Source organism: Pestalotiopsis fici (assembly GCF_000516985.1).
Source record: "Pestalotiopsis fici W106-1 unplaced genomic scaffold PFICI_Scf_9, whole genome shotgun sequence".
Taxonomy (NCBI): domain Eukaryota; kingdom Fungi; phylum Ascomycota; class Sordariomycetes; order Amphisphaeriales; family Sporocadaceae; genus Pestalotiopsis; species Pestalotiopsis fici.
In genome coordinates, this window is record NW_006917099.1 from 1476225 (window position 1) to 1492512 (window position 16288).

The window sequence follows — 16288 nt, forward strand, 5'->3', positions numbered from 1 at the left end:
AGAGGAGGAAAACAATCCCAGGCTTGACTTGGATAGTTGCAAGTGGAAGGCTGTCATTTGCTGAGACGCAAAGACTGACGAACCAGAGGCAAGTACGCAAACGCCAGCGCGTGACTTCCTGTTTCAGTCGAGAAAGTTCGTTTGCTTAGTAGTCTATCACATTGAATTTTGCTTGCTGTAGATAGTGCACATTCCGTTACGATGGTCAAGCAACCGCAGCACTTGACAAAACAAACTTGTGTGAACCCGAGCAAGGTAGAATCATTCGCCTTGAGATAGGACAGATGAAATACAAATTGTCTGTTTCTATACTGTTTGCATCTACCAAAACTAAGTATACAGCAAAGCATAGATTTCACTTCACTACGGCCGACTTCTGCTTTTTGCTCTCGGCAGTTTCCTTCCAACACTTTCGAAACCAAGTCAACAGCCCCCAACGTCATGTGGTGCTTGACACTGATGCTTTGATATTCAACTTTTAGATCACTCTCATTGTGAAAATTCTGAAAAATAAGCGTCTTTTTCTTTTCTGGGTAGAATATGCAGTATGGCTATAATATGTCATGTTCGCAGCAAACAATTAGAGTCGCAATGCTGGTGCTGCAGTCGATGGCAATGAAGCATTGAGCAACCTCATCTGCACCAAAGGGCGAGTCTACTTTCAGGCCAACGTTACAAACTTTGAATTTTTTTTCTTCTTTAAATAGCTATCCAATCGTGAGAAATTTAATAGACTTGCACAATATGTGAGTTCGTTATTCTGGAAAAACAATGTACCATCAGACACTGCCTTTCTACCGTACTATGGTAGTGGATGCCTTGATGAATTGTCGGAGCTAAATTTCCCCTGTACCATGATTGAACAGCTGGTGACAGTGGTTCGCCCAGCGCTTATCAGTGGGCTAGCTGAACCCAAAGATCCCCTGGCTCAACAATGATCAGCACATGGTAGCAACAGCGACACTTTTTGCTGAGTTCCGTCCATTTACCTCCAGAAACAAGCATGGAAGCTGGGCGAGCGGCTGAGCGCGTAGCTTTTGCTTGCGAAGCTTGTCGCAAGCGGAAGCGCAAGGTAATGGCACTGCCATTCTTATCGCTGGACCCAAGCTAATGTGGGTGACGACAAGTGCGACGGCATCACTCCCAGTTGTTCTTGGTGCCTACAAAAGAGTATCGCGTGCCATTATGTCCTTCAAAGACCTAAAAAGTGTGCATCATTCTTGCATTTACGCATGGTAAAATTACTGACTTGTAATACCACAGACCAAAGCTCGACTACAATTACGTGAATGGCTTGGAGACTCAGATTGAGCTGTTAAAGGAAGAAGTCTATCGCCTAAAGGGATTGTGCCAGTCCGTACCGCAATCGCAGGGCATGCCTGATACATCGGACAATTCATTGCAAGATGGCAACCCTCGCACATCAAAAGACGACTCAGCAATCAATGACGTGAGCTCTCTCATGTGGCGACTCAAGATTGGGGATAACGGCGAGAGCACCCTCATCGGTCCTTCGGGGAATCACTGCTTCTCGAACACGATTGACGATTCCACTCAAACCAATGGTCATGCCACACAAGAAGTGATTTTGAATCAACGCCACGAGATGGATCACACCAGATTGATATTACTGTTCTCCAAGTACATCAACCCAACTTTTCAATTCCTTGATCAGGAGACGTTGGCAAGCCTCACAAACCACGCGTCGCAGGAGCCCAATTTTCTCGCATGTTCAGTGCTAGCTGCTGGAAGTCTCTACGCCGAAGAAGTGGAAATCAGAAGCTACGGCAATCATCTTGCATCTAGAATAGAAGCCAAGAGCTTAGAGACTTGTCGACAGTCCCCTAATCTGGCCACCATCCAATCTCTGGCAATCATGTGTTGGCGGGAACTGGCCCTCGGCAATGAAAACATGGCATGGATGTACAATTGTAAGTACACTCTCAGACCAAACCTCTCGCTTCATCACTAAGCAAGGTATGGCAGCCATGGCGTGCAGTCTGTCAATACATTTAGGACTCACTGTCATTTCTCTTCAAGAGCTTCGGCGCGGCGAAATCCAGGGCAATCATACCCCAGAAATGCCCAAAGACCTACGACAAAGGACAAGGACAATTTGGAGCGTCCTTCTTCTTGATAGAGTCGCTACATCACTGCTAGGACGACACTGCATCATTCCATGGCGTCGGATAAAGGCGCCATATCTCGTCGAGGTTCTGGGAGCCGCAGCCACAACAGATGAATTGGCGTTTGATTTTCAGTGCAAGCTGTGGTATTTGCATGACAAACACATGGATAGAATGTGGGTATTGTATCACTTTGACAGAAACAAATTACTGACTTGCAAAGCTACTCGTACGAGTTCAAGGATCTTGACAAGACTGAACGCTATCGACTGCTCGTCGAAGCGCGCGATGAGCTTCTCTCTTTTCGAACGCAACTGAAAGCTCAATTCGACCAAAAAGAAGAAAGCGAAACACCAACAATCATCTTTTGTCATATGGCATACCACATGTCACAACTGTTGATACATCGGCCGTACCTAAATGGCCCGATCCACGATCATACTCGCCAAATTGTCGACCGAACCACCACACTCGAAGCAGGAAGTATGGTGGATCTAATCCGGAGATATCAAAAGGTTGGCTCTTTTGATAAAGTGCCGCCATTTGTGGTTCACAGTATACAAACGGCTGCCATAACACTTCTTCTGAATGCGACATCAGAAGAGTCTTCCATGCGAAGCCCCTCCATCCACAGATTGCGTACATGTGTGGACGCTTTGGAGTCAATGGGTTCAAGGTGGCTCAGCGCAAAACGTGCCATTACTACCCTGAGGGAGTTGGCTGAGCGATGGAAGATTTCCAGGGCGCTACCAATGCGCTACAGTGGCCCTTTGCACCAAGCTGATGTGGCGAGAGCCATTGACAGCGCAGCCATTTCAAGGGTTGGCGATCCCGGCCACCAAACTGGTTTTGGCGGTTCAACGGCGCCAGCGACACTGGCGATTGATTACTTTGACGTTGCAGACTTGAACATGGCAGAGTCCGGTCTATTTGGATCTCCGTACCTGGCCTTTTCGTCAACAGAAGATTAACAAGAACAATGCACAACTCTTGCTGAATCAACTAGCTGCGCCGGTCAATGGAGAGTATCGCTTCGTATCTATTTCAACTTCAATACTACTACAGAAAATCTTACTAGGATATGAGAGACAGTGGTATATCAGCATCTACAATGCCATCTTCACACGCAGCCTCTTCCCATACAAATAGAGAGGAATGGTCAACAGTGTTACACCTGCAGTCAGACTACCCCAAGTCACAAAGAATGCCAAAGCACCATGGACGATGTAGTAGTCGTTGAGTATAAAGGTAAGACCAAACGCAAAAACACTCTTGACCAGCTAAATTCGTTGTACATCAGTGAAGCTCAATTGATACAGGTTGAAATAAGCTTACCATGGCCACACCAAAAGCCTCGGCGGTCTTTTCTTCGCATGCATCATTGGTATACGCCACGATGCTGGTGCAGTTCATACCAACACCGAAATTCAAACAGCCCAGTAATACAGCGGATGCCCACACGGACAAACCACGGTCGAGGACGATTCCCAAACCATAGGATCCGATGGCGGTGGTAATCATGCCGGGAATTAGCACGGGAAGCCGAAACTCTGGTTCATAGATGCCACCATTGCGGAAAGCCATCATCCGAGCTAGCAGGTCACAGAGATACCCGCCAAGAATGGTACCAAAGGCGGACCCGATCAATGGGGGCACGCCAATCAACAATCCCACAGACGTTGCAGACAGGTTGTAGGGCTCGGCCTCAAAGATTTGATCTGCGACTGCGCCTTGTATAATGGTCCAGCTGAAAGTCACGGACCACATTGCGCACGCCCAAATGATGATTGGATGTCTCAAGAGTCTGAGAGGTGCCACAAGAATGAAAAGTTGATGCACCAAGCCATTGCAAGCAGACTTTGGTGGTCGGAGAAATGGTTGCTGTGTCAGCAAGTTTCTCTCCAGGATCTTTTGGTTGGCCCCATCCTTGCGAGGCGACTCGACATCTTGACCATCTGTAGGGTGGGCTTGCACCATCCCAACCTCCGTGTCGAGCTTTCGGAGCGCTATACTTGATGCATCTGGACGACTCATCTCGTGATCATCAACTACATTATTGTTGGGCAATGTCTCGGGCACAAAGAAGACAACAAGGATGAACGCCAAAGCAAACGCTATTGCCAGAATCTTGAACGACCATTGCCAGCCAAGGGCAGTAATGATGTAGCTGCTAATGACGGGCGCGACATTGACAGAGACAATGACGGCAAAGTTCCAAATCCCAGCACGTCGGCCACGCTCATTGACGGGAAAGAGGTCGTTGATGGAGACGGTGCCCGCAAGGGAAAAGAAGCCCCCCATCCCGAGCCCTTGAAATGTGCGGGATGCCAGCAGCGAACCGTAAGTCTTGGCGAAACCACCCCAGACACAGCTAAACACCAACATGAGGCTAGTAACAAGATAAGCGATGCGCCGACCGTATATCTCCGCCAGAGGCGCGCAAATGTATGCGCTTACACCAAGCGCCATGATCAATGCCCCATTGAGCAAGGTTACTTGCGTGAGCCCTACGTTGAGGGAGGCTGCGACGAGGCTGAATCCGGGCACGAGGACAGGGCCGACAACACCAGTAACACTGGCTCCGTAGATGAGGGCCACAAAGTAAAGCTCTTTTCGAAGTCGTGACATATGTAGGGGGTTCTCGGTCGAGGGAGCTTCCTTGATCATGTTTCGTAAAGGATTTGGCGACGGAGTCTCTGCGAGCGAGACACTGTCCAGCGCTGGCACAGAGCTCTGATCAACCTGCGTGATTCCAAAGGTCATTTTCGTAATTAATTGCGATAATGCGTTTCTCAAGAATTTGTACAACTCAATCTCTGGCTCTGGCCATTTGGTTCCCGGACTGCCTAGGAGGCCATGGCAAGCTCTTATGCAAGTCACAGCGTGCGATAAGAGCCTAGAAATTATCCCTCATATCCAATTGATCACATCCAGTCACTCGAAGTAGCTTTCAGTCGAGATCATGCCAGGAGATTGGGGTTATCTTTGAGACTATAGTACGACGCCGCGATATTGGCACATTGCACTGAGCCATGATTGGCTGGAATGCTTTCATTAGCGGCGGAACCAAACGAACCGCCATGATAGACAGGGATTGAGGCACGGCTTTGATAACATGATGAAAGCCGACCTCTACTACCGATTGCTTCCATTATTGCTTTATTGACATTACGAAACGTAATCTTTCAGTTGAAGTATCTTCAAGTCTCACAGTGATTATATCCTGCATCATCCCCGGTCATCTCGAATCACTAATTACCCTCCCCCCAACACTAATCCGGTCCTCTTGTATATAGGCTTACGTTCATCATCGTTATTGCATACCTACCTCTTTGGCCGCAGCGCAGTCGCAAAGAGACTATGGAAGGGTCAACCAAGACGTCAGTCCACGTCGCCGTGACGCAGGCAGAGCCTGTATGGCTCGACCTAGATGCCACGGTCGAAAAAACATGTGTTCTCATAAACGAAGCGGCGAAAAATGGTGCCGAACTCATTGCGTTTCCCGAATGTTGGATTCCTGGATATCCAGCTTGGATATGGTAAGGATACTATGCCCTTCTTGTCCGTCATCAGCATAGCTAATGTGTCTCCATGTGTACTAGGTCACGTCCCGTCGACCCTGAACTCGGCTCGCTGTATATACGCAATTCCCTCCAAATCGACTCTCCTCAGATGCGCCAGATACAAGAATGCGCAGCCCAAAACAAGATTGTAGTCGTCCTAGGATTTTCCGAAAACCGGCACCACTCGCTCTACATTTCCCAAGCCATAATCGATGCCGACGGCAAGATCTTGGTCAAGAGGTCCAAGATCAAAGCCACGCACATGGAGCGGACGATTTTCGGAGACGCCTTGACCGAGTGTCTCGACGGCGTCGCTGATACGCGGGCCGGTCGTGTCGGCGCGTTGTCGTGCTGGGAACATGCGCAGCCTTTGCTCAAGTATCACATGTACGCCCAGAGAGAGCAAATACATATTGCGGCGTGGCCGCCTCTGTACCCGGCTGATGGAGACCAGGGACAGTGGTCCATGACCAGTGAAGGTGGGACTGTCTATCCGATACACCTGCTCTTATTGAAAATGATTACTAATGTTAAGTTCTGTATTGAAAAGGTGCACAATCCCTCGCTAGAACTTATGCTCTCGAATCACAGGCCTTTGTCCTCCATTCTACCGCCGTCATTAGCCTAGCCGGAGTGGATCGCATGAAGACGCAGACGGGAATCGCCATGAGCGCCCCCGGTGGAGGCTCCTCTGCCGTTTTCGCGCCCGACGGCCGCAAGATATCAACAGATTTACCCGAGACAGAGGAAGGTTTGGTGTATTGCACCCTGGATCTGAATCTCATTGTCGAGTCGAGAGCATTTCTAGATGTTTGCGGTCATTATAGTAGGCCCGACTTGTTGTGGCTTGGAGTGGATAAGAATGAGAAAGCCCGAGTGAGGGAAGTGAATGGTCTGGCTCTTGGGCGCGGGGATAGTGAATAAGGATGTGGTGTATTACGAAATGGTCTTTGATTACATGACATCTGCGCAGCGGTGTCTTGGAAGTCTCAGGTATTTTAAGAACTATAAGAGAGATGTGCTACAGAACTATCTATTAGACCCAAGCAAGTAACATGTGGTGAGTATCATTAAATCAGTGCTACACCAATCACCAATAGAAAAGAGATTGACACATGCTACTTCCTTGCCCAAATTGCCTGAGCGTTGCACCATCCCTTGATTCCATCCAATCCAGATTCGACACCAATGCCACTTTCCTTATGGCCTCCAAATCCGACTTGGGGTCCAACCTCGAAATGAGCATTCACCCAGACGGTGCCAGCTTCGAGACGCCGCGCCGTGTTCTCGGCCTGCTTGAGATTGGTGCTCCACACTGAGCCACCGAGACCCATCAGGGACGAGTTTGCGCGGCGCACTACATCTTCCTCATCAGACCACTTTAGAAGCGGTACAATCGGGCCAAACTGCTCTTCAACAACGAGGCGCGAATCATCGGGAGGGTTCTCGATAACAGTGGCCGGAAGGAAGAGGCCATCCTTTGTCTCGGATGAGTCCAGCTCAGCACGATAAGCGACCTTCAAACCTTGCTTTGTGATATCGCTATACAAGTCCAACAGCTTTGCGTGTTGCATGCTGTTCTGGACAGGGCCAAGTGCGGCCTGAGCATCTGCAGAGCCACCGGTCTTGAGAGTCTTTACAAAATCGACAAAGGCGGCCAGGAAGGCATCATATATGTCTTCGTGCACATAAACACGCTTAATGCAAAAGCAGACCTGGCCGGTATGCAATAATGATAGAGTAGCGATCTGAACAAGAGTGACATATTAGCCGGGTTACATTTACTTGATCATGGAGACGTACCTTGGGGACTGTCGCTGCAATATCGACGTCTGGGTATACGATGGCCACATCATTGCCACCGAGCTCAAGGGTGAAGCGCTTCAATGTCGGCGCACACGCCGCCGCCACTTTTTTGCCGGTGGCTACTGATCCAGTAAAGCTGATTTTGGCAACACCGGGGTGACCTGTAAGCATTGGACCAAGGTCCTCTTCGCCGCTGAGTACGTTGAAAACTCCCTTGGGGAAGATTTTGGCGCCCAACTCTCCCAGTTTGAGGGCTGTATAGGGGCTGTACGGAGAAGGCTTCCAGATAAAAGTGTTTCCAGCCAACAGTGCCGAGACGAGCTTGACGATTCCTAGCAGCATTGGAAAGTTCCAAGGAACGATGCCGACGCCCACACCCAAGGGAACGTGGCGAAGCACAATTTTCCGCTAGAGTTTGTAACAATCAGCTGCGGCTCAACACAAGAGGATGCAATGACCAAGAAGAAAGAATCAAAGTGAGTTGTATAACAGACGCACCTCATCGGTATCCTCAATCACTTCTTCGGTCAACCGATACTTGATGACTTCACGGATCTGATGGGACAGCAGGAATAGTTCAATTCCAACGGCCTGTGGAGGCTTGCCAGCTTCTTTGCCGAGGAGCTGCGCGAATTCCTGCTGGTTGGCCTCGATAGCCTCGACAAACTTGAGCAGGAGACCAGCTCGGTCGTCTTGAGTGAGATCACGCCATGCTGGGAAGGCTGCTTGGGCAGCGGCCACGGCGCGGTCAACGTCGTCCTGTGTTGAGACGGGCACCTCGGCAAGCTGCTGCTTATCGCTAGGGTTGACCGCTCGACGAGTCTTTTCTGTGGCTGAGAGTTCGTTCCCAATCACATTGTGGAATGTCTGAGTTCAATGTATTAGAGATGAAAAGCGCAACAAGGCTGCACCAAAAAAAGGATGACTTACCTCAAAGTCGGCGAGCTTGTAATCCGCCATATTTACACGCCACTAATGATTTGATCAAATCGAAAATGATTGGGATTTTCAAAAGTAGCCAAAAGCTTTCTAGACAAATGCTCAAGCAAGAATGAAAAATGAGTAAAGTGAGTAGCGATTAATAAAATTGACAACTTTTTTCGCATCTGGGCATTGAGGTTCTAATCCTTTCCACAGCGCGCCATCACCACAACTGGCTGTAGATGCACATGTAGGGAGGTGACTATTTAGGTTTAGTAACGCAAGGGATCAAGTACAGCGACTTGGGGTGAGGCACACTGGAGTACCGCTCCTTCATGTCGAGTTTGCATCTTGATTGTTATTGGTCGGATTGTGCGTCTCAATGTCCAGTATCTTTACCAACAGCATTCACAAAGTACCCTGCCTGCAGAAGGACTGCATGGTTGCAACCTCACACGGATGAACTTGCACATTGAGCACCTACAGTGCATATCCCCACATCCGAACCCTTGCTGCTAACAGCGGTGGGTCTTCCGCCTCGCCTACTAGGTTAGGTACATGGTATGTTTTTCGTCCTGATACCACATCGTCCTACACTGAAAGGAAAGGCTGTGGGATCAGCTGAAGTCCAATAGGATGCAACGGCAGCATGCAACGAGCGATCCTGGCAATGCTGACTGCAGCCCGTCACATAACGACGTGATTTTTTTGTTACCAAAACCCATCCAAAGTTGCAGCGTAAAAATAGACGAGAGTGTAGGGCTAATTTACTGCCTGCAACTGCTGCTGCAGGCGACGGCCAGATTCAATCATCCGGCCATGCCAGGTAGGTAGGTAATGTAAGGTACCTAGTAATCACAAGTCTGCAATCTTGACGCAGCAAAACTCTGTACTCTGTAGTTGATGAGGGTTGCCCGCGATCCTTGGACATTGCCGTCTTCCTCGTGGACAAAGGCAACTCAAAACCCTCTTTATTTACAACTGATTACCTACACAGTGAGACGCTGTCATTTCTTCCGTCTTCTTGGCATATACAAAGACTACAAACACGGGAATTCCATCTACTTTGGCCATTTCCAACCTCGAATCATGGCCGCCTCCACCCCAGATTACCCACCGGAATACGTGAACCACGATGATGGTCCTCGCGTCGTACGCGTCATGACGGCCGTTATCACGCTGGCAACCATCTTCGTGGCACTTCGTTTCGCCGTACGCTTGAGACTTCGAGTCCGCTTTGCGCTCGACGACTGGGTCGGCTTGGCCTCTCTCCTCGTTGTTTGGGCGGAGTATGTCGACGGCTATCTCTGCATCAAATACGGCGGCGTCGGGCTTCATCTACCTATTGCTCTGCAGCGTAAACCGGATGCCTTGAGATACACTTTCATTGTAGGTTGGCCAGGACCTCATCGCCTACCCAAAGTCAAAGCTGACAAGCACATAGTACATGTTTGCAGGCGAACTTCTCTTCTTCACCGGTCTCGCACTCATCAAGTGGAGTATACTCGCCATGTACTACCGCATTTTCCCGACGCTATTCATGAAATGGGGATACGCCGTTCTCGGCTCCATGACTGCTGCTTGGTGGGTCGCCGTCATGCTCACGACCGTTTTCCAATGCACGCCCGTTCACAAGTACTGGGATCTCGCCACCCCAGGGACCTGTATAAACGCAAACACCTTTTACATCAGCACGAATGGAGTGCCCAACATTGTGATGGATGCCATGATCCTGTGTCTGCCAATGCGCGAGGTCTACAAGCTCCACGTGTCGCGTAAACTCAAGCTGGCTATTGGAGCGAATTTCTTGATCGGCTCCCTCGTCATCATAGCTAGTATCATTAAGCTGTGCGTAATGATACAGCTATATCGAATGGGATCCGATGCCGATGTCACCTGTACGTATCTCGAGCAAGTGTCGTGTGCTTTTACTGAGGCTAATTGTGAATTCGAATCACAGACTACCTAGCGGATTTGATCATCTGGGTCGAGGTCGAGCCCTGCATGGGCATCATCTCAGCCACCCTTCCTACTCTTCGCCCGCTGCTCACATTCTTGCTGCATCAAGTAGGGCTCAGTCAGAACTTGTCTGATCGCGCTTCTACGCCTGGCAGGCCATCACTCATCACGTTTGGTCGTGGCAACATGCAGAAGAAGAAGAATGGTTACAACACTACCGCAAGCATCGACAACGATCACGATTCCCTCGAAGGCTTGAGCGGCTGGCCCGAGGAGCATCACCGCACGGCAACTGCCGCGCCTGGTGACAACAAAGGAGGGGCAATAAACCTTACTAAATATACGCCTGGCTCACAGCAGCACATTAATGTCAGAACTGAGATGGCATGGACCGAGTCAAATCGGTATTGATGCGGTATTATGAACCAGGTGTAGTCTACGGCATAGTACAGCATAATGGAGGGCCGAGAGAAAACTATTGTACAAATGGCATACAATGTGAATACCAACGCAAATATGGAATCAGAGTGGGAAAGCAAAAAGCTATTTTCTGCTTGTTCAGACATGAAACTCGAAAATATTTTCGCTATTTAGGGCAGATACAAAGAAACGTTACTCAAACCAAGGTATCTACTTCTCAAGTTGACGCTTCCGCCAACGAAAGCAGAGATCCCGATCCGGAAACATTGCAATACTACCAGCGTACCTTTTGTCATCTACGGCTGGCCGATCTGTCTCTGAGCCATCTAGATTTGTCCATTTCACAAACTCCAGATCGAATCTGATCACAATCAGGGCCAGAGCTAGCATGATCTCCATCTTTCCGAAATGGCGCCCAGGGCATACCCAGTAGCCGCCCCCTTGGACATCGTCAGCGTTTTGGAGGCGAAAAGATAAGTAGAGAAGAAGGGAAGGAGGCAACGGAAGATGAAGAAGAAAAAGGCCAGAACAAAGCTTACCGTATGGGAAGAATGATGTTGGCCTTGCGCGCATGACGAAGCGCGACCGAGAAGCCATACGGCCCGTCAGGTCGTCGTATGCCTCCTCGGTTTGAACATGCCGCCAGGCCCAGAACTCACTCGCGGGGTGTTGGTCAACCCCCCAGACCTCCTCATCCAAGTGGGCTACAGTGGAGCATGTCTGAATAATGGCGCCAGTGTCTGCCCAACACCCAGGCACGATCTCAAAGGGGCCGTCGCGCACTTCGCGTGACACATTGAAGGAAACATGCAGGCGCATGGTCTCGATATATATCGACTGAAGTAGCGCCAAGTTCATGACACGTTGAGCGTCCAACTCGCCAGTCTCGGCATTCAGTCCCCCTTCGAGAATCTCGGATCGTACGGCAGCCAGGAGCGATGGGTCTTTGATGAGCTCCATCAAAGCCCAAGCCGTGATTGGTACCGTGTTTCCGTTGAGGCTGGGAAATTTTGACACCATTAGTGACACAATTCATCTCAAAAGTCTGCAGATGGGCGAGAGATACTGACCCAAATAGAGATGCCAAAGTATGCCCGGCAGCGGCATGATCTGAAAAGCCTTGTGCGCGCATCCACATGGCGCTCTCCCGAGACAGGCGCGAGCCGAAATGCGGCTCCCAGAGGCACTCGGCATCCACGTCGCCGGCACTCTGACTCGCCCAAGCCGAATCAATGTGGCGCCGCACCATGGCGTGGAGGCGACGCTTGGCACGGGCCGCTTCTGGCATCAAGAAGGAGGGCAACCCTAGGAGCAGTTTTCCCGCCACTTCATCATATTGCCAGTAGCATTCCGTGAAGCCGGGGTTCAAGTCAAAGAGACGTGTACCAAACAGCGTCTCGGCTGCACACCTCGACATTTGTGTCTTTAGGGTGCCTAGTAGGCGCGCCGTGGTCCATTCCGACGCAGTGTCCTCCTGCCATTGGTCAAGTTGCGCCGTAAAACGACGCAAAAAATCCGAACCCAGGGCTTCCGAGTACCGCGGATCGCTGAGAAAGTCCGTGTAGAGCCGGCTGTGGCTTCTCCAATACCGCTGGTCCTCGGTCACGGGTCCACTTCCCGGGATCGGTTTCGGTAATCTACCGGATCGATCTTTTTTGAACTTTGACAACTCGGTTGCACTCATGCCCCATTGCATTGACATGAGCAGAAAATGAATAAAGTTGCCATCAAGAACGTCTGGCGACCCAAACAGCCTCTGCACATTACGTGGTCCGGCGACAAAGAAGAGCGGGCGAAATCCAATGTAGCACTTGATGACATGACTTCCTGTTTTCTTGAATGTTTTTCTTGGAGTACCGATGTTAGATGTTGTTTACTATGTAAAGCAGTAGAGACTTGATTCTTACTGCACTAGGTCTAGGAAAGCAGCCTGGTCCGTCATGAAGAGAAGTATATTGGAGACATAGGGTATCGTCTCTTGCATGCGCGGAGGCTCATTGCGGCGCCGGGATACCGTGCCGCTGACAATGAACAATGAAAACAGAATACCCAAAACAACCAAGAGGGATTGCACCGAGGACAATGGTGATCCCGATAAGAAAGGAGCGAAATCCTTGAAGGCGTACATGGTGGTATCTCGATTAAATGCTGTGTGACCGCGATCACAGCGACGAGATGAGCAGCAAGGAAGGACCAACTTGTGTGTGAACTCTGCCACCCTGAGCCGAGGGAGGGACGATAAATGCGTGCTTTCCTTGCAATGCTGGATCGGCAACATGATCAAGCATTTCTCGTCAGATCATTGGGCATGGGATGCAAATTTGGTACTGTTTAGAATATTTCGTCCCCTAACTCTGCAACATCATGGCACAGTGGTATGATGGATTACTCACCAGGTACATGACCACCCAGGGACGTAATGTATCTAGACTTGGCAAACCGATCAAATCATGCATATCCATATACCTACATAGTGCTTCCCACCGTTTTAGCCATCCAATCAGACATGCTGTGTTTGTAGATTGGGGCGTGTGGGGGATGGGCAAAGCACAGACTCACCGGTCTAAGCAGACCCAGACCCGCCGGGTAGGGGTTCCGATCCCTGCACGATGGCCAGGTACCACAGCATAGGGCGGACTTGGCTAGGCCCCGGGTTCGCGGATACCCCCGACCGGGCCGCCCTCGGCGAGGCCACGACCGGTCGGGGGTTAAAATTAATATGGAGGGGTTAAAATAAATTTTTTACCGGGGGGTCAAAAGTTAACGCTATAAGCGCCATAAATATTATAAAAAATACGTAAGCGTATATAATTATTATTTTATTTTATATATATGCGCGATTTTTCTTAAGGCTTTAATAATAATATATTAAAATACCGTAAAAATATATTTAGCATACGCGGAAAATTTCCGAATTATTATATAATAATAAATCCGAATACGAATTATTTTTATAAAAAAGTTTTCGATTTATCGCGTATATATGCTTAAGATATTTTAGCTATAATCGGGAAATTAAAAATTATAAATAAATATTAGGAATATATTTAATAAAATATCGGAATAAAAAGGATTTCGCGGAAAGCTAATAAATATAACGGTTTACCAATGGAACGTTAGGTAATAGTTAATACACTATATATTGCTATATAAACTAATTTTTGCAAAAGCAAAAATCTAATACGATTATATTGCGCTAATTATATCCAGCTATAGCGTTAGCGCTATAATAGCGGTGCGGCACCGTTGCGCAATATTTATATAAAAGGTTATTATAATTATCCCTTTTTTTAATAATAGCCGACCCGGCTATTAATTTATTTATACCGTAATTACGAAATTAGCGATATTATAGCGATAAAGATTTATTTAGCTATTTAATATTATTTTTAATATTAAAATAATAGCTAAATTTTTAGCGCTTTTTTTTTATTTTTAATTTTTTTCCTCGGCTATTATTATATTTCCTTTTTTTAGCCAAAAAAAAAACCGCCGCTTCTATATTTTCGCATTATTTTTGCGTTTATGCCTATTTTTTTTTGCGCCTATATTTTGCCGCTTTTTTTTTTTTTTAATTTAACGCTTTTTTTTTCCGACGCTATAATGCTAAAAAATAACCGCCTTTACCGCGCTAAATATAAAGCTTATTGTTAATTAAGGTGGTGCTTTCCTATTGGAGTTTAAACTGGTTTGGTATAGGTGTTAATTATGTGATATATTAATTTATATTCTACGCCTTTTAGTTTTAATAAGGTATACGCTTATTTAAGTGGCCCCGGCTAATCCCCGGGAGGTCCCGTATATTTATTTAAATATTATAGGGTTAATCCGTGTGCTTAAGCATACCTTAATATATAGAAACCATAATTTATTATTTAATATACCCCTTTAAATCTACGATTTATCGTAAATCTGGCTATATTTAAATTAAAATTGCTAATTAGCAAAATATAGCTTTTTTTAAGGCTATTCGTTTTAATTATAATAAATAACGTTAAATCTTATTTATTACAAAAAATTTTGCTATTTACCTATTAATAAGCTTTTCGTTAATTTATTTGCTATTATTTTATTTAAAGGTTTATAAATAATTTTAATTTTTTTTTTAGGCTTTTTATCGTAATTAATAATTATAAATATTTATATAATAGAGTTTTATTTTTAATAACGCGATTTCGGCGTTAATTAAATTAATAATTTGCTTATTATTATATTTAATAGTAATAATGTTATTATTTAGCTATATCGATAATTTTTTTAATAATCGGCTAACAAATAATATTTTTTTAGCAATTTGCGTTAAAGCAAATAATTTAGCTTTTATAATAAAAATAATAATTATATTTTATTTATTTAATTGCTAACTAATTAATTTTCCGAATAGCTTTATAGCGAATGCTTAGGTATTTTTGCGATCGATATTATTATCGGCAAATAATACGTTATTAGCAATTATTAAATTAAAAAATCCTCCGATTTTAAGCGAAAGTTTTTTAGTATTAATTAAATAAATTAGAGCTCGATTAATAGCTTTTTAATATATTTAATTTAGATTATTAAGGAATCGAGCTAATCTAGCTATTACGAATGCAATATTTAGTTTTATAAATATAGCCGCGAATAGCAATAATCCGATTTTTTTTTAATATTTTTATATTTTGTAAAAAAACGCTATAATTAATCGAAATATAAATTTTTCGTAGCCTATTAGCGTTATATAAATTTTTTTTTTATTTATAAGCTTAGCGATTTTTTTAAAATAAGCTTTTTAGGAAAACTAAATTATTTTAAATATACGATTTCTAATTATTTTTATTCTAAAAAAACTATTATATTAGCTTGCTACTATTAATTTTATACTTTTTTATAAAATGCTATATTAAGTAATTAATAACTTTTTTATTTTTATTTTTATATGCGATAATTATATTATTAACGTAAAAAAAAACTAATACTTTTTTTTAATAAATACGTAGGGCTTATATAATATTTAAATATAACCGATCTCGGCTAAAATTTTTATAAATTCTTTTTGCTATAATAGCGGTAATATCCGTAATTTATAAAGTGCTTTATTTAATAATAATATAGCGTTTTTTTTTTCGATATTTATCCGGCATTTTTATAAATATATTTTAATTAATAAAAGCGTATATAAACGCATTTATTACGTTATATTATATTAATTTAAGGTCGAATTTCGCTATAATCGCGATTAGGATGCGAAATAATTTTTTAGCTAATATAGCCGCGTAAATTTCTTAGTTTTAGGATTTCGCCTATTAATTATCGCGAACGATAAATTTTGCTTTATATTTTTAGAATTTTTTATACTTATCGAATTTATATACGTATATTTATATATAATTAAGGATTTATTTGCCTTTTATTCGTAAATTTTTTTTATTAATTTCGGTTTAAAATCGTATATTTTTATAATTTTATAAATAATTAGCTTTTGCTTAAAGGAATAATTTGCTAAACGGATAATAA

At 45.3% G+C, this 16288-nt stretch overlaps 6 protein-coding genes across 6 annotated transcripts; 3 read left to right on the top strand and 3 right to left on the bottom strand.

The window, feature by feature from the left end:
• Positions 1-1003: 1003 nt before the first annotated feature.
• PFICI_11862 (uncharacterized protein) lies at positions 1004-3097 on the top strand (the record flags this gene model as incomplete). Its single annotated transcript, XM_007840443.1, has 5 exons — positions 1004-1072; positions 1128-1207; positions 1264-1931; positions 1987-2302; positions 2350-3097. 5 exons carry the CDS (start codon positions 1004-1006, stop codon positions 3095-3097), a joined length of 1881 nt encoding a protein of 626 aa, XP_007838634.1.
• A 135-nt stretch (positions 3098-3232) lies between these two features.
• PFICI_11863 (uncharacterized protein) lies at positions 3233-4793 on the bottom strand (the record flags this gene model as incomplete). The annotated part of the gene is made up of 2 exons (XM_007840444.1): positions 3233-3406; positions 3462-4793. 2 exons carry the CDS (start codon positions 4791-4793, stop codon positions 3233-3235), a joined length of 1506 nt encoding a protein of 501 aa, XP_007838635.1.
• A 693-nt stretch (positions 4794-5486) lies between these two features.
• Positions 5487-6613, top strand: PFICI_11864 (uncharacterized protein; the record flags this gene model as incomplete). Its single annotated transcript, XM_007840445.1, has 3 exons — positions 5487-5665; positions 5729-6168; positions 6240-6613. The coding sequence occupies 3 exons, from the start codon at positions 5487-5489 to the stop codon at positions 6611-6613; spliced, it is 993 nt and encodes a 330-aa protein (XP_007838636.1).
• A 194-nt stretch (positions 6614-6807) lies between these two features.
• On the bottom strand, positions 6808-8455 carry PFICI_11865 (uncharacterized protein; the record flags this gene model as incomplete). Its single annotated transcript, XM_007840446.1, has 4 exons — positions 6808-7437; positions 7493-7903; positions 7994-8362; positions 8426-8455. The coding sequence occupies 4 exons, from the start codon at positions 8453-8455 to the stop codon at positions 6808-6810; spliced, it is 1440 nt and encodes a 479-aa protein (XP_007838637.1).
• A 1050-nt stretch (positions 8456-9505) lies between these two features.
• PFICI_11866 (uncharacterized protein) lies at positions 9506-10786 on the top strand (the record flags this gene model as incomplete). Its single annotated transcript, XM_007840447.1, has 3 exons — positions 9506-9805; positions 9861-10314; positions 10377-10786. The coding sequence occupies 3 exons, from the start codon at positions 9506-9508 to the stop codon at positions 10784-10786; spliced, it is 1164 nt and encodes a 387-aa protein (XP_007838638.1).
• A 219-nt stretch (positions 10787-11005) lies between these two features.
• On the bottom strand, positions 11006-12923 carry PFICI_11867 (uncharacterized protein; the record flags this gene model as incomplete). The annotated part of the gene is made up of 4 exons (XM_007840448.1): positions 11006-11235; positions 11335-11795; positions 11866-12642; positions 12703-12923. The coding sequence occupies 4 exons, from the start codon at positions 12921-12923 to the stop codon at positions 11006-11008; spliced, it is 1689 nt and encodes a 562-aa protein (XP_007838639.1).
• Between the last annotated feature and the right edge of the window lie 3365 nt (positions 12924-16288).